The 18,990-nt window shown below is 33.8% G+C and overlaps 1 protein-coding gene across 6 annotated transcripts in view; it reads left to right on the top strand.

Annotated features, from left to right (window-relative positions):
• Positions 1-18,990, top strand: part of LOC135125903 (complexin) — a 256,204-nt gene that overhangs the window by 152,700 nt on the left and 84,514 nt on the right. For all 6 annotated transcript variants that reach the window (XM_064051656.1, XM_064051657.1, XM_064051653.1 and 3 more), the window contains one exon: positions 18,891-18,960. In XM_064051656.1, coding sequence (XP_063907726.1) covers positions 18,906-18,960 — 55 coding nt within the window. In that variant the 5' untranslated portion in view covers positions 18,891-18,905. The remainder of the gene's footprint in view (positions 1-18,890; positions 18,961-18,990) is intronic.

The raw sequence follows: 18,990 nt of genomic DNA, 5'->3' as shown, positions 1-18,990 counted from the left end.
ATTTCTTAAAATCGAAACCTTACAATGACTCCCACGAAATCGAAAGAAAGAAAAAAATTTACTCGACCCTCGCTTCGTTCACGGGATGTAGGATGACGTTGAACGAAACTTCGGCATTGCAAATCTATTTTGAGTTTCTTAAATTAAATTCTCGTTAAAATCAAATTACGTGAGGGCACACCTGCGCTATTATTTGTTGTTAGACACTTTGCCGAGGCGGGTGGGAATTTATTCTTCGATATAACACGAGTTCATTAATTATTGCCAGACTGGTCCAGTAATATACCACGAAACCTCCAGAGGTGATGTATTTTATACGCGTACTGTGAGGGGTAATTGGAGATTCTGAATTATTCAAGTAATTGTTTTTTAAATTAAGTTAAGTGATATTTATTTATAAGGTAAATTTTGAACTTTAAATTCGACAAGTAAATTAGTACAATGGGTGTGATTGCAATCACGATCAAAATGTTCAGGTTTATTATACCTTACGTGAACACACTTTGGAAACCAGAGTTTGATTAACATCACAAAATTATTAAAAAGGAAAAAATAAGAGTTTCAACTCCGACATGCAATTGAATCATCGGTATTATATTTTTTGTAATTATATTACTGTTTCGTAAATTTTAAGAAATAGAACATATCGATGCCATGAAAGTACAACTAAAAATTCAGTTCAAGGTAACGTATGTTATAGCCACGACAATATAGATCAAAAGAATGATAAATTATGTTAAATGTCTGTATTACAGTTCTTTTAACTTTTAATGGAGATTGCAATAGTCTGACATACATTACTTTCAGTGAAAAAGAATTTTTGATCTATATAATTTAACTAATTGACGAAAAAGACGTTGGTCAGTTTGAGTTGGTTCTGTCAGTTTATATCGTTAATTTCTTTTTTCTGTCGGTATATAAATGGAAGTTTGAAGTTGCGCTTTAGATCTAGAAATACACTTTTCTTCAGTTTTGGCAGAAAAAAAAAACACAGTCGATATGTGGTAGTGAAACGTTGAAGCCGTACAATTGCTCCAGGAAATGTGCACCGACTTCTAATTATTGCACACTGACAAATTGTAATAGGTGTCTAATTCCTCCAGGAAATAACTTCTTTAAAGTATTTTTTTTTTATCTGGTTAATCACCATTACGGTCATTTCATGAATTTACCTTCTCAGTAGTACCAAACTAGCGATATACTTGTATAGTTAATTTTAGTGACAAGCATAATCATTGCAAAAATATCTGTGTGTACTTTTTGAACCACATATTACTGCACTGCGATTTCAAAACTACACCATGAATGTTATGTCATACCATCAACGTGTAATAAAAGTTCGTGGAATTTAAATACAGAAAGGGCCATTGAATTTTTTAGTAGGAACTCAAACCTTTACTGCTTTCACGGTTCTGGAGCCTATAATAACATAAACAATGTTCTATTTTGATCTCTACCTCAGTTGTTTTACACTTTCCGTTAAATAATGCATCTAAACAAATTTATGAGAAAGATCTGTAGTTGTTATTTATGTTTACAATGGAAATAAAAATAATGTTACCATCGAGTGTAAAGTTTGTTCAGAGCGAAGCCTGGCGTAATCATTCGAGTGTGATAATAATGTGTTAGTCTACGTGTTACGTACAAAAAATTGCTTACAGTTCCGACTTTATTTAAACCAGTTTTGGTGGATGAAAAATATTTTTTTCCGATTTCTACTAATAAAATTCTCATTTTGTATGTCAAATTTCGCTATTAAAACAATAGTTTAATCGTAAGGATGAATAAAACGTTTATGGCAACACTTTATTCACACTGTCATTGACAACACGAATAAAGTAAAAAAATTAAAAATTCGCACTACCACTGAAATTTTCGTTGCTATGTATGTGTGAATATTCAACTAAAATTTGCCACGCTTGATAGTCCACCTCCTGTGAAACAATCCTAGTGAAAGTCCAGGAGCATCGTTTGAATTTGACCGTGACGAAAGTACAGGCAGCTTAGGCAACTTCAAATGTTCATCATATTAGTAATAGTACAATTAATATTTATGTATATAGATTACCTAAACAATAAATTTTTTGAGAAATTTTGCGAAATTGGAAAAAATCTTGTATGATACACGTGAATAAACGAATTTTATCCACTCAAAAACATTATCACACTCAGCTTCGCCTCGTGTGCCAGACTGTTTTTTCGTTGGATAAAATTCACTTTTATTCACTTATACCATAAATAGCTACTATTTGCATTAAAAATGTACGTAATAATTTAACCTATTCTACGTTTTTGGGTGTACTAATCTAACATTACCTATAAATTTTAATTAATATTCTGCAATCAGATTAGTATTTAGCCAAAATTTTGACGAAGTATGTTTCTTAATTAATCTCTGTGATAAGGTGTAGCGATGGTAATCATGTGCAAACCCAATTTTTTGAAACTATCCGTATACATGAAGTTTAACACAATTGTAAACTATTTAATTTAAACATTTTATAATATTTCAAGGTAAAGTCATGAATTTGTAGGGGTCATAGTTAAATTTTGGTTAGCGTTTTGTCGTTTTTATTATCTATATTTTATAGCATAATATATAAAAAAAAAGTAATCTGTTCGGTAGTTTCGCAGATATTTGTGCATCTGCAGATAGACGACAAATTATAGACATAGAAAACGAAAAACCTCTACTTTCGTATTCTACAAGCTGTGAAATGCAACATCGTTTGAGAAATTTATATTTTTATTGACTCACTGACTCATCAACGCCAAGGGTCCAAACCTTTGGAGCTAGAAAGCTAAAATTTTGTACAGAGATTTCCTTTATGATGTAGACAAGGAATAAGGCCAAATTTTTCGAAATTCATCCTCGAAGGGAGTAAAATAGGGAATGACATTCTTAATTTTCTTTCCGTCATACATTTTCAAAGTAACCATGAAAAATTAAAAATGTAGGATTCTGGTTAGAATTTAACATGTATTTGTTCTTGCGTTTTTGGAAATTGTACCCCTAAAGAGGTAAAATAGGACATAAAGGATTGAATATAAGTCGCATTTACTTAAAATAGTATATTACATAACGAGAATAGTAAACAGCATATTACGCACGAGTTCAAAAATTGCAGTAATTTAACGAATGCGGAATAGGCGTTTGCATTCGAGTTATGTACTATACTTTTTCTACGACCACCAAAAAAGCACATTTTAACGAAAAAATATATTCAATTTTATTATCATAATTAACAAAATACGCAATATTGAATAAATAGGCCATAAGGACGATGCTTTAAACTGTTTCCAGAAAACGATTTCACTTTGTTCTTTAATCTCCAGTCCATGCATTTTTTATAGATTAGTTCATATCACTTTTTAGATTTTGCTGGCACAACGTGATCTGTCGCCTCATTAGCTTTGTCGACAATATTTGGTGACCTACAAACAATCTCGGAATCAGATTCAGATGACATTATGTTGTTGTATTAATAGAAAAACTCACAATCCACAAAATACCTTCTTTAGACTTTTCTCTGACATAACCTTTCTAATTTGTCAACAAAAGTCAAACGCGCAGGCCTGCCACTCCGCATATACTAAAGAAAAAAGTTCCTATCTTCAGATAAAAAAAGGATTAATCTATTACAAAAAAAAAGAATAATATATGTAGAATATATCTCTTAAGTAGATTTATCTTGAAAATAAAAAACATTCTTCATATTATTATTGCAATTCACTATAAATGGTATAAGAGGGTGAGATGTACTGTTAACATATTTTTAGTAAAACAAGTAATTCTCTATTTCTTATACACGGCAATTACACACAACTGTGCGTAAGGAATCATTTACACAGTGACTAGATTGTACAAAATCAGCTATTTACAATAGTGGGAGTAGAAAAAAATACTTAGTAGTTTGTTTCACAAATGACGAATGGATCCCCTGGCGGATGATATTTAGCTAGCTAGTCGGTCAGTTTACTATTTTATATATACACAGGGTTAGTCACTAAGCACGCATTCCTCGATATCTCATTAATTATTAGAAATAGAAAAAAAGTCAAAGATTTAAGTTGTACCGTTTTTATATACTCTAAAATAATTTTTAACAGTGCAGCGTGTTCTGGTTTTTAAGACATAATACACCATTTAGTTTTTTTTTAATGAAACACCCTATATATTTTTACATATTTTAATTGACCTCTTGGTAGGCTTTACAACTACAGTTTATTTTTGAAAATACGATGCGACGTTGCCACATTATTCCAATTTTCTTCAATTTTTTTGCAGTGGAAGGGTTCACAAAAAATCGTAGCAGTGTTATTTTTAAAATATGTCTTACAATATTTTGTGGAAAGATAAATAACAGTACGCGCTTTATTACGGTGTAAATGAAACGCCATTGTCATATACAGAGTGTTTATAAAAACAATTGATTATTACAATTTTCAAATATCGATATTTTAGTTTTTTCAAATACAACACCCTATATTTTATTATTGCATCTGCTTCTGTTTTTTGTTACTGCATTTTTTTACTTTTTTTAAGAGACACACCGACATTAGAAGAATGAGAACAAAAAAAAGAGTGGGATATAGTAATAAAATATGTTCTATTTGAAAAGAACTGAAATATGAATATTTGAAAATTATAAAGTTTTAGAATTTTTTATAAACATTCTATATTTTAAAATTAGAATTAATTTATACCACGAGAAAGCGGGTACCTTCATTTATCCTTCTACAAAATATTATTTACATTAGTTAGGTTTTAAGAATAACCCTGTTGCGAGTTTTCTGTGAACCCTTCCATTGCTGAAAAAAGAAATCGACAGAATTGGAATAACGTGACAACGTCGCAACGGAATTTCAAAAATAAATTCTGGTTATAAACCCTAGGAAGGGGCTAATGAGAATGTCTAAAAGCATATAGGGTGTTTTATTTAAAAAAAATAAGTTGTTTGCGATATCTTAAAAACAAAACACTCTGTGCAATTAAAAATAAGTTTAGAGTATAATCCTCAAAGAACTGTACAACTTTGGTTTTTGTATTACAAAAATTTTAAGAAATTGTGTATTTCCGTTCTCAGAAATTGGAAGTGGGTACTTCAAGAGATCATCCAAATTTAAAAGAAGTAGGCTGTAACTGCTATAAGAAGGCGACTATGGTAACAAAGCTAACTTTTCGTGGGCGAAGCTGCGGGCAGAAGTTAGTAAACAATAAGAACCGTCGCAGATGAGAAGATAGACAAAAATACAATCATAAATAAGAAAAGTAAAGCAGTTAAATAAATGAAAAAAAAAACTAATTGATATATGTATTTATATAGAAGTTAAAAACGTAATTAAGTTATATTAATTCAACGAAACGTCAGTGTTGGACAAATTACGGTTCCAATAATGAGTTTTGAGAGAAAATTAACTATAAGGAACTACTAATTAGATGTACGTTCATAGAGTTTTAATAATTTCAGTAATTATTAGTTTTGTTAATAATAATTAATCTTTCCTATACAGGAGTCAAACCAACAGTAAGGAAGGTTAAATTTTAATTTGGTGCTATCATTTAAGGGCCAGTTTATAAAATATTTTAATTGATTGAGATTATATTAATTACATATGCAATGAATTTGCAAGGTATTATACAACAAAAATTTAATGACAATATTGAGCTTCTATTACTCCGGTCTAATTGTTTCATAATTACGGGCATTGTTAATTATATGATTGTTCTGATTAATGATTTCAATTAATTCGGGATTTACGGGATAAAAACCAAGCAGGGTTTTATTCTTTCCAGCAATTTGATGATGCTCATTTCAGCGGCCCATCTTACACTTCAGGGGTCTATCCACTAAGCGGGATAAGCAATCTCGGGCGCCATCTGTTGTCGCGTTCGCTTTATTTTAGCCGGATTGTGGAAGCGATTTATTTTTTCGTTATAAGTGGATATTTTTAGCCGTTAGGTTCGTGTGCGCGACCCTTTGTGCCGACGAAAAGCGATTTAAACTTTCGCGACCATAATTTTAAACAGAACGAGCCCCCGAGTGACTTTGACGGAATAAAAAGCGATGTGTACGCTTCGGCCCGCAAACGGATGAAAAGTTGGTAGAGTTTAAAACTAATTCGGGAAATGACAAATCGGGCCCTATCAAACCCGTCCGAATGACAAATCCTTTTCCGTCGAAATTGCAATATTCACTTTGTCCCACCGACCAAGATCCATAACTCACGAGACAAATCCGTTTCAGGACCAATTCAATTTAGCCTTGTCGTTCGCTAAGGGAAAAATTGTATCGATTATTAATTCTAAAAATCTCCCTAACTGCGGTTCGGGTCAATTTCCTTTTGTGCTCTGTGACCGTATTTATAAACGGGTAGTTTGTGTCGGTGACATTTCGTTATGGACCGAGAGTTTGCCTCCGGCCTCTGCTCTAGTTAGTTGCAAAACTTTACGGAGCACATTTCGACGCTTTTAATGGTCATTTCGTATAATTATCAAGATAATATCACGATTTTATTGCATCCGGAATGGATTGCGGACATAGTTTACGCAAAATTTACTTGTAAAACCGACACTGCTCTAGCATAACTTTTGTCGGAATAAATTGCGTCTGTGTCTGACACCAATTCAGTCGCAACGCCATGGCGAGGCACCGTTATGGAGGAGAAAAAAGACGAGGACTATCTGGAGTTTCAGCTTCGTTTTAGTCTTTACTCTCCAAGATTCCTCCGGGAGCAAAATTATTATCCCATATGTTATAATACAGCTCAACTTTATGCCCCAAACGCGAACTCTATTCTCTTTATAATTTAATAGGGAAAATAATTTCGCCTCGTTCGAATCTCGCTCACATTCCTTCCGCCGGATTTTAATTGTTCGTTATCGATTCAAATTCGATTTGGATTGATGTTGTGGCTCGTAATAATTTTACAGCTCGCGACAAAGTAACGAGAAAACATAAATAGTTTACGGCAGATAAAAAGCACGGAGGCTTTATTCAACATTTTTCCACCGCAAAAACGCCATATTTTATACTGCACATCCGCCTCTATAATTTCGCAGTCGTAGCAGAATTTGATATGACGCAACTTTAATTCGCATAATAACCTACAACGTGTGTGAAAATGGCTCCTGTTTGCCGACACTTTTGTCGCACACATGTAATGGCCGGTCGTTACCACACATAATCACGAGTTAAGTCGAAAAAAAAATCACCGTACCGGAAAATGGGAGCATCGTTGAGATCCTAAGGGTCAACTTACGCGTTTCGTCGGTTGTAAAGTTGTGAAAAAAAAATACTAACCGCACTTACAAAGGGTTAAAAGTTAAAACCGACATCAGACGGGAACTAACACAACCTCCGCTAATAATTTTCATCCCCTGGTTGAATTTTTAACAAACTCAAGTATAAAGCCGCTCCATCATTCTCAAACGAGTCTTGATGTAGCTTTTATCTTGGCGTAAGAGTGGAGAGAGGCATGAGGGACCGATGTAAATTATGAATTACGGAGAAGGCCGAACAAAACACGGACGAAAAAAACCGTTCAACGGAATTATTTATACATTAATAAGTGTGGTTAGAGAATGCGGATGAGAGACACGAAATTCATCCAAGATGTATTTGTTTTTGTTAAGGTGTATCTGCTACATATTCATTAAGTAGCTCTTGCTGCGTAAGATTAAATTTATAATGACTTTCGTACGAATATATGGGAAACGGAGCTCTAAGGGATCCCTAGAATGGTAAGTGTCTTTGGACAAAGACGCTACGTACTCGTATGGTGCCTGGGGTACATTTTGCGATGGTTTGTGGCAATTGGCGCAGTCAGTAGGATCAGTTTAACTTTTCAGAAAGCGGCTCATTAATACCGTAGGTCTACGTTTACTTTGTTGTCATTTTTGTATGATTGATTGATGTTTATTAACATTTAACACTTCATTGGACCCTTTTATAAGAACTTTAAATTTAAAAAGTGAAATGTCAATGGCAGATTGGTGGTGAATATCGTCTGAAATGTCACGGAAGTGAGTGACATCGACGCTTTGTGCGGTGCTTTAGCCACGACTGTGCTTGCAGTGACCAGTTTTTTTTTTTATAAACAAGCCACGTTTATTGTTTATGAAACCGTTAACAATTATTCGGCAAATGTGAAAATGAACAAGTTTAATTATTATGTTCATTTGGAGATTATGTTATGTAAATTATTTAAGTTGATAAAATATTGAACTAAATGCACGGGGGGCATTCAGACGTGGTTAATTTTCCAATAAATATTCGTCGTAAACTAAATTTGTAAGGTAAACTCAGGTATTGTAAGTGGGAGCAGATTTGATGTTGGGATATCGGCCTACGGACAACAAAAGAAACCCATAAAGGCTGTAATTAGGAAGAAATAACTACATTGTGGTAACAATGTGGAACAATGCAGGAGATCTTGGTGATAAATCAGTTAACACTGTATTATAGGAGACATGTGATGTGTAGTTACGATTGATGAGGTGATAAACAAATAAGGTAATAACAATATTACGGAATTATAGGCTTAAATACTTAAGAACAAAAGGAAATAAATATTTATCACACAGATAATACATATGTTAACTGGAATTTGATAATTAATTTCGTAAAGAAAAATAAGAAATTTAAAAAATTATATGATATTCAGGGTAACTACTGTCTTTCAGTTCAAACGGAAAGTGTTTTTAAACGTTACCATGTTCAGTGGTAAAATAAATAAGATGGTTAAAAGATATACCTAAATAAGAGCTGAATTAATGATTAAAGTTTAATGTCAAGTCTCAAGTAGTTGAATTTGTCAGGATTATGGACCCAAGAGGATGAATAGAAACGGGGTTTACAACTGAACTTTATGAGAACTATGAACAAGACAAATAGATATTTTAATAAAAATTATACTTTGGACTACGCGTTGGAATAGTTAACCTTGAATAAAATCTTGATGAATTAATTATCTAAACTTGAAATTAAAAACAAAATCTGAAGAAAGTATGTCCTGACATTTTTTTTATGTTATGCAAATGGTGAAAACTGCAAAAATACTTAATACATACAAAATATGGTCTAAGTCAACACAATTTAAAATATTTGTAGTTCTCATATATGGGTCATTCCATACGGAGTAATCCAGCGATTTCGCTCCTATATATATATTTTTCCACTTCAAAAATATTAAAAATTTGGTTTGAATTTACTCGGTTATCTCAGCACAACCTTGTTTATAATGCAAGAAAACGTGTTTTCTGTTTGCGTTATCTTCTCTCTAGATACCTATAGACATACGAGATTTGGATGAAAGCATTTTTGTCCTCATGCTATGGATTACAGTTCATGTTATAACACGTTTTTACTCAAGTCTCTCCTTGCATGTCAAAATAAGCTTTAAACTTACTTATCAAGCCAAGGTAAAATGCTACTTTATCATTAAAATGCCACATGACGGAGAAATATCAAGTCTATGCTTTCTATCTTTTTGTGTTACCTACATAGGGCCGATAATAACACGTTTTGAATTCTAGTTGGCCATGACGCGTACCTCAGCAGTACAGTTGAAACGGCTGACGTAAGCATCATGGCCAACTCGTGCAAAAATTTAAAATCATCCGATGCAACCAACTGAAATGTGATAACCTTTTAATTTAATCTATAATTTACGAATAATTTACATTTTTGTCTCCTGATGTAGTCAGCATGTTCTGTTTTAGGGGGTGGGTGTTTAAAATAGCCACAAAACAAGTTATTGATAAATAATTAGTTCTAAAAATAATTTTGATTTGAATGAACTCATAATACCTAAAACTTGCCAAGGAATGCGGTACTATTGGCTATTTTCAAGCTAGTTGATAATTTAAATCTTTTTAGGAATCTTTCATACTGTACTTTATCGTACGTTGCCAAAAAAAAATGGGCGAAGGTTATTTCGACAGAACTTACTTCGCCCCTAGAGTACAATAAAACGATTAAAAAAATATCAAGTTTTCGGGAAAATGGGGCGAACCGATCATGCTTTAATCAATAAAATAAATTGATTCATTCATTAAATTTTTTTGAGACATCCTGTATAAGCAATTCTAAAAATTATTTTATACATTTTAAATTATTCGGCGAAATTTTCAGATGACGTCATCAATTTTTTGGGACAGGGTAAACATATATATTTTGGTTAAAAATTTGCCAGGCTTACGATAACTTTGAAACGTCTACAAGATTTCAAAGCATTCAGTTTTGAAGTTTCCGAATTATACTGCAAAATGTTGTTATACAATTGAGATTTTTTTTTCAAAAATCTAGATGTCTCGGGTAAAAAATCAAGACGTATTCATAAACTACACGTGTAAGACTGTGTAAGTGGTTTCATTGGGAAATACAATTTGCAATATTTTGGGGTTTAACTTGGTGTCTCGCAAGACTCCGTCCTAGGGCTGTGTTCTTTCTAATATTCACCAATAATTTTCATACATGAATTTTATTTTAGATGGTTCAGTGCAAACTGTGAATATGTTATTTTTATTAGAAAAATTAATATGTGAATAATTTTATAAGATCAAATTTTTAACAACTAAAAGTAACGAAAAAGTAAGAGTATACTTTAATTTATCTGAAGAATTGCAATTGAGTATTCCACACGTGGATTATTATTAGTCTGAGATCATTGTTGCATTAGAAATAAAAATTTTAAACTTCAGCGTAGAGCAATCTAGAACAGACTATTGATTGTTGGACGGATTTGGCACTTGCTACATCACCTGACATACATTTGATGTAAGTTAATCGAACCAGTTCAATACAAACCATGGATAAAAAAAGTGGAATACGCTGAAAACATTTTTAATCAATTCAAAGAAACAGAATCTCAAATTTAGTTTTAAAAAAATTGTGAATGAAATATGAAGAGTGAATTGGTCATATCCTAAAAAAAAACAAAGACTTGTGGAACTCAGTAGTGCCAGATTGAGTCTCATGCAGTTGACGGATGCTACCGAGAAAATTTTGATCAGGAAAAATTTATTTATATTGTAGATATCTGCTATATCAATGCGTTGGGGATAACTTAAGGATGACCAAGTAGTAGAAAAATTACCATTGGATTCAATTTTCCGCTCTACAGTACAACAAATTGGATAAGTAATCACTGTGACAGGCAGTTTAGAGGAAGAAGATATATCGTAAACATAAAGCGATGACATTTATGGTGGTTGATGTTTTGACAAAAAAGACTTTCTTGTTAATACCAAAACTGTCTAGAACGCATATAAATTCGCCATGTCTTGAGATGAACTATTACAAACAGTTTGTCTAGTGATTATACTTCTACAACAAACAAGTTAGATAAAAGAGATTAGGAGAATTAACGAGTGAAGTGACGAAGCAACGATTGCTTTTATAAGAGGTTCTAAACACTTACCGCATCCATGCACGAACTCCGCTAACAATAAAGTTAAGACGATGACATTCAACGCCATCTCTCCAGGAAATGGAAAAATCAAGTGGAAAAAGCACAACGTCGGGATTTGTTAAGAATGTTATAAATCTAGAATCTACGTGATATCTAGTTAAAAAGATTCAAACTTTTTAGAATTCAGGTTCATACGAGCTGGTTGTGCCATAAAGACATGCCACGGTCTTAGTTTTATAGTACAATGCATCTATGTATCACATGTGCACGCAGCCGAATGAGTGTAAACCATTTTGAGTGGAAATAGATAATCTTCTCCATTTTCGAATTTACGGCATGTCGGCCAATCCCAACACGAAATTTCAATCGTGCGTCGCTTTTATTTTTCGACGTGTTATTCCATCCGTGGCATATTTCATAAAACGTCTCGCGCCACTAAAATTGGATGTTCGTCCTATTTTCGCGCACATTTATCAAAACAAATTTAAACTACATTATGTGAGATCGATAAAGCGGGAAAACTCACAAGGGTTGCCGGAAATGGTCGCGGAGTTCGAGATCAGTCGGAGGATTTGGAGATGACCCATGTGCCAAGCGAATAATTCCATGCAAATACATTTAATTTTATTTAAATATAATTCAATAGATCGGGCGTTTTGTGCCAGCATGTATGTGTTTCCCCGGAGAACGGATACACACACAGAGACACAGAGAACTGTACTTGAACGCAGGTTAATCCCCAATTCTATGCAAATTACCGAAGCAGATTCCGTTTCCTCTCTAGAAATTGGAATACTCGACACGGTTTTCCACCGTGTAAACTTTGCTACGACAAAGTTATCGCCTCGGAGTCGTTATGTAAATTACTACGACTAGTTCACCGTATGAAGATATGACAACTTATAATCATTATCTCCCACTTAACCGGAGGGATAACATCGCACGTTAGGTCCAGACGTTGCCTTTATCCTCGAGCAATTGGAACAGTTTCCTTTCCATGCATAAAAACCGACTTTTTCCCCACATTATGTAAATTTCCTGCCCTACAGACATCCACAACAACCGTTCGATAAGTATTTTTCTTATTGTGTTCCTTCCTCCCACATATCGAAAAGATGGCACAATACCGCGCCCCATTAAATTATTTAAACGACAAATTTGAATATAAATTTGACAAACTCAAGTCGGACGCAACATCGACAGCGAGTTCATCATCAAATTAACGATCCTAGTGAATGAACCTTAATTAGAATGTCGTTTTCACCGTGATTGGGTCCGTCTGAGAGCTATTCGAGAGTACATTTTCCGCATCTTTTCTGTCAATTCCTGACTACTCAAACGCTCGTCCTATATTAAAGTGAAAATGTTGAATACTCTCGACGAATATTTGCATAGTAGACTTATTGAATAAAAATTCCACGTTCACATATTGAAAGAGACCTCCAAGAACGGAAACATGTTTTGCTGATTAGAAGACGTCTCATCTTTGAAGCCTTACTTTTCGAGCACTTTAACCCACGACGACTGACAGGTAACTTAATTGAAAAGCCGCGACACGTGAATACTAGAGATTTTTACAAAAAACGCGTTTCGAGTAAGTCACCAGGTGCATTAAGATACCCGGAGTAAGTAATAATAATAGTTTTTATGATCAAACATAATCTATATTCAAAATGTGACAATAATAAATATTAAATTGATCAAGAGTAAGCACCAATATTGGAATTATAATTCACTAATGTTATTCGGAAACCGATTAACACTGAAATATATCAATATTACAAGCTATCTTATTAAACGCATTCGCTACATTGTCAATAATTGAACATTGGATTCCACAGTTAGTCTTACGACAATTTGAAATGAATAGTTGCCCACTACGAGAACTAAAATTATAAATTCTAAAATTCAATAAACGGAATAATACGAATGTCACATTTTGTCTTCCTGTGTCTGTATTAATTAAAGATAACATGGCCATATAAGTGTGCTTATCTTTATTAGAACCGCCTTTACAAATAAAAGGTTTTAAAAATCGCATTTGGAAATTAGCGCTCGGTCCGATTGTCGCGAAAGGCTCGACAATCACGTCCTTGGATTAGCCGTAGAAAATCGAAATACTGACTGATTAAATTAACTATTGAAGAATAAGCCAGCCCTCGACACTAGCAACATAATCTCATAAAATATTTTGTGCATTTATTCCGTTTAATTTATCCTACAATAATCATCACACTGGATAAAGTAATGCAATTTGAATTGTTCAGTAATTTCTGAGTGAGGCAGCGCGAGTAAATTTCTAGCCTGACGGGCGCCGACGACGTGTTCACGATGCTGTCGATGGAGCTGTAGAGGACGACGAGCTGCTCCAAGGGCTTCATCTCGAGCTTCTTGGATACGGCCTGGGTGTAGTCGGAGATGGCACGTGTGACCAGATCGCACACTACGACCAGGAGTTTCGTGCTGCACCCAGCTCCAATAAATGCACCAATTTGTGCATTTATTCCGTTTAATTTGTCCTAGAGTAATCATCACACGAGATAAAATAATTCAGTTTGGGTTGTTCACTGATTCGTGTGAGAATAGAGGAATAACTTTTAAATTCACTTTGATATTTCGAATACAAGGACGCGATCGTCAAACTGAGATGGAACCCACCGCTAGTTTCAAAATACTGTTTCTTAAGCTTTTTTACGGTAAATCGGCACGATGCAACGATTTGAAAAAATACTGACCGATAGCTCTCGTTTACCAAATGCAGCCCTCAATAATAGCTTTAAGTGATCTGGGGAAATATTATAAAATAAAAACCAATTCTCCATATTAATTCCTTATATCCAAATGTGAATGCGGCACCCTACAGCATTGTCAATATGTTATCAAAGCTATTTTCACCTAGATTATTGAGTTCAGGCATTTTATTCTGGGGGCCCCAGCAGACGTGACAGCTTTGCGGATGACAGGTACCTTGGAGGTCGTGGGTTCAATTCACGCCAAGGTAAAAACCGTGCTTATGTATTTATAGATGTCTTTGAATTTTAGGGGGGTCGTGGCTGCATAGAGTTCCAATTCTCAGGCTAAAAAAGACACTTCAATAGCGGTTTGTTCAACAAATAAAGATTATTCTACGTTAGAGAATTTTGTACAAACGAGATTAATTTACACTTGCCATTATTGACACCAGGTAGTTATTACATCTAAATCTTTTCGAACTAACTCAGCATCAGTGGCAGCTTTAATATAATGAACCACTCACAGATAATAAATATTTATAAAATGAACAATCGTTTACAAAAACTGAAAAATAACACCCGCCAACATGGCTACCTTGCGGTACACCAGAAAATGCAACAAAAGTGCTAGAAAGATGGCATTTGTTGACATTCAAATCAATAAGAGAACCAAGAAAATATTTCACCTTGAATTCCATAAGGCCAGAGCTAGTTTAACAACAGTTTGTGATCCACTCAGTAGAAGGCTTTACTAAAATCCGTATACACTGCATCAACTTGGTAGTCCTCTTCCAAAGTATTAACATTATAGTTAGTGAACACACCTAAATTTGAAACAGCCAAGGAAGAATCCATTATATAATACATTCACAACTTTTGTAGACCACAACAAGCCATTGAAATCTAGTAGCTTTGTTGGTAGTCAACATTAGTAACCTAAAGTTTCTTGAGAAATACTTCTTTAAGTCCATTTGGGTTGTTACTGATTTAACGTTAGGAATTGTGTCAGAAGCCTAACCATTGGTGCCAGCTTAAATATCATCAAGAAACATTAATAGTAAACTAATTAATTAAACATTCAGAATTTGATAACTATAAAACTTAGATATAAATAAGTAATCTGCCGCCGTGCGACGTCTATGGGTTTTCTAGTACATTAGCGCAATAACCGGTGACTTGTCATTGTCTAGAAGCGGTTCTCCGGTAGTCTCGGTGCTCCGGAATAACCTCGAAGCAGTGATCGCGAACTCTCCAGAAGGAACGCGTGATGTTTAAATGGGGACCACCGTAGGGAGCGAGCAGCAAACAAATAACGCGATTGATGGCTATGCTCTAGACAATGGATAAAAAGATGGACTCAAGAAATAAAGGAATGGATGAAAAAATGTAATGGAAGTTCGAATGAAAACTATAACAGATCTAATGCAAGCGACTGATGTAATTTTGAAAAAAAAAGTAGTTGCAAGTCTTGTCTGAATACAAAATCATCAAAAATCTCGGTTGGTTTTCTTTTCCGGGAGAATAATGAAGTTGATAAATTTTCGTTTTTGGTCACAAGAATTTTTAAGAATGTTGCACAGCTTACTGATAAACATATTTTTTTAAAACAGACATCTCTGAAGTCTCTGTAAGTTACACAAAATATGCTAGTTATCCTAAAATTTATTTGCTCCGGTCTTAGATCAGGCTGATCTTTACAGAACTGCAAATGAAATTATTTTTGGTATTTTGAACTTAATTGTTTGACGTAAATGCGTTTTAAATTTTACTTACTTGATTCAAAAACAAAAAACATGTTTTTGCTGGTATGCTGGTCCTGTTTCCCGGTTTAAACATTGGTACTACACGGTCAGTTTACAATATTTGTGGACCAGTGCCAGTATTTAATGATTTAACATGATTAAATAAAGAAGTAAATACAGTTTATTGCCTCACAAATATGTACATGTTATCACGTACAGCTTGTTTGAGTTTGTCACAGCAAATGTAAATTTGACATATACTACTGTATATGACAACAGGAAATTCGCGTTAGCAGAACAGTTACAAAGATACAAATATAAAGATAACCATCACTAACATCGGGTAAATTATTTACTACAAAAGTTTTAGTAATTTTAAGAGTTGAAGTCAAAAAATTCTTTACAATTGTAAAAAGAATAAAGTTTCAGGAGTTTTTGCGAAAAGTACGACATGTTAAATTGAAATTTGAATTTACCCACAAATTTATGCCATAGTTTAACAATTTGTCTGATCTGATAGATTGTCAGAGGGGCAGTAACTGTGCGATATTTAGACGCTTTTTTGTAACTGAAATACAATGTTTTACGAAATAAGAGAGTACACAATCAGAGCCTGAATGCAAACTTAATTTTACGTTGTTTAGTTTATCCAAAACAATATCATGAATTACGTTAATGTTACACAAATGAACGTTATTGGAAAACGGACTAAAATTGTGTGGTGGATCGATTATTGTGGGAATTCCGTAAACAAATTTCCAAAAAATTGCATATTACAAATTTCATCATAATTCAAGGAAGAAATGTTATTAAAACTCATGACGCTAAAAAATGAAATTCCCTACGCAAAATTCAAATTGAAATTGAGTAAATTAGTCACTTGCAAAAACAAGTGTAATATTTTATCATTTAATTCGACGGAGACGTAGGTTTATGCTAATAATGGCTGCATTTTATGTTGATTTTTGTTTTGGATAATCCTTACATACTGCTAGTAGAACTGTTAAGATTATTATGTCTGGTGCAAGTTAAGGGTTTCCTGAAACATTTGATTAAGCGATTCCGTTTGTTGTTTTTGAGTTCGAAACAATTTTTGGAAAATTGGGAAGTACGTGGAAAGGTTAATTAGCGATGGTGAGATGTAACGATTGTCGCATTTTTGGAATGTTCGTGTGAATGAATGAAATAGTGCACGTTGCGTGCTTTTCGAGTAGAACTGATGTCATAGACCTCGCCTTCGTCTCGTTTATTAATACTATCAAATGAATAAATTTAAATAGAAATTTTATCGGCAAAACTATCATTATCATTATCATTACGCCTGTCGACTACAAAGTCATTTCACGCGACTCTAATACGGGATTGAATTTGATTAAAAATACAGTGGAGAGACATTTCATGCATATAAAATGCACAACGCTCAATGTATGCAATACAAACGAACATGGAAACGACATAATTAATGGTTTTGTTATTTATGGTTGTAAATTATTTGTAAACTAGGCATTAGTTTAAATAATCCATTAAATAAATTAATGGCTTCCGCTAGAGACACTGATACTTCTATAATCTGGCATCCAAAAAGCAGTAAACAATAATGATATCCCGGTGCACTGTAAACCAGTTGTCGATAAAACATCCCGACGTTCCTTTCAGATGCAGATTTAATGTTTCATCCGCCCGGAAATTTATGCATCGTACGGCCCACCGAAATCCAGATTAAAAAATTATTATTTCAACACCTCGGAATCCTTTATTCCAATTAATTCAATGAAAACAGCTGCGTTTTTTTCTGGAAAATGTCGTGCTCGCACACACATGATGGAAATCTTGTGACGTCAGGCCTGGCGCCAGCTTGGCAGACGTCCCGTGAGCAATATGGCGCCAAGGGATTTAGTACAGTGTATCCGACCCAAAACTGTGTCAAATTCACAGACGAAGGTTAGCCCGTAACACGCGTTTTATCCTCTTTTTTTGGCAAAATTGTAGAAGGGACGGTTCTGGCACGACCCTAGTCAAAATTTAATTACATTTCTGCATTATACAATATTCCCCAATGAGATTATATTGAGCTTTTCTAGTGGAAGTAAATTAAATATTTACTTTGAGAAAGAAGGGATGCCTTTGAGTCGTGCGGATTTTATCGAAAGATGTAATTAAAAAAAATTATCAGCGGGAGCGGCTTTGTTACGAAAGCTCGGATTGTCGAAGGCGGAGTTTCGCAATATTAAAAGTCGCTTTTATCCGCAATGTCGCGATGACTCTATTTTTCGCGTTTGCTTGGAGTCAATAAATAATGCAAAACTACAGTTTTTTTAGAATGCTTTTGTTACTTTTGTATATTTGTGTACAATGTCAAACAATTATGAGTTTTCAGTTTAGAGCGCAAAAATGGTGGAGGCGCCGGGATAGCAACTAAACCACAATAAACACAATTTCATGTTTTTAACAGACATATATTGCATAACTGTTTATTTTATATACATATTTACAATATAAAAAATATATAAAAAAATACCTTTTTATGTAGTAATACAAATATCAATTCGTTTCTTTTGTATGAATTTGTTTAATTTCGACCAACTAATTAATAATAACGTGTTTCAGGCTGTTGATATTTGTACAAAACTTGTTAGATGTATGTGTGCAATTTTTCTGTTGAAACGTAAAATATGAACGCGTAACCCTTTTCATCTAAATTCGTTTTTCTAAAATTACCCCGGCGCATTCACCATTTGTATAATAAAAAATAAACAATATTAATTTAATTCATCGGTTTGCCAATTTCAGCCGTTACTACGGCTACATAGTTTCAGCAATAACCCATTCTGTACAAAATCCGGGGCTTGCGAACTTCAGTACAACGTTTATACATCTGCATTACAAAGTTTTGTCATCGGTTTTTGCATTAAAATAATCCGCTTTATTTTTCCGTAGATTTGTGCATGTTTTCCTTCCTCCCGTGCTGCAGCGAAAAAATTAAATCTGTTTTTTGTTACAGAGCTAATCCCAGAAAATGGCGGCGTTCGTAGCAAAACAAATGGTTGGGAACAAATTAAACGCAGTTAAAGGTAAATATAACGTTAATATCGTCGAAAATT

The sequence above is a fragment of the Zophobas morio genome, unplaced genomic scaffold, assembly GCF_036711695.1.
Source record: "Zophobas morio isolate AGI-343-1 ecotype UQ-CSIRO unplaced genomic scaffold, CSIRO_AGI_Zmor_V1 ptg000009l, whole genome shotgun sequence".
Taxonomy (NCBI): domain Eukaryota; kingdom Metazoa; phylum Arthropoda; class Insecta; order Coleoptera; family Tenebrionidae; genus Zophobas; species Zophobas morio.
Note: the sequence above shows the minus strand (reverse complement) of the source record. Positions and strands in the feature narration are given on the sequence as shown.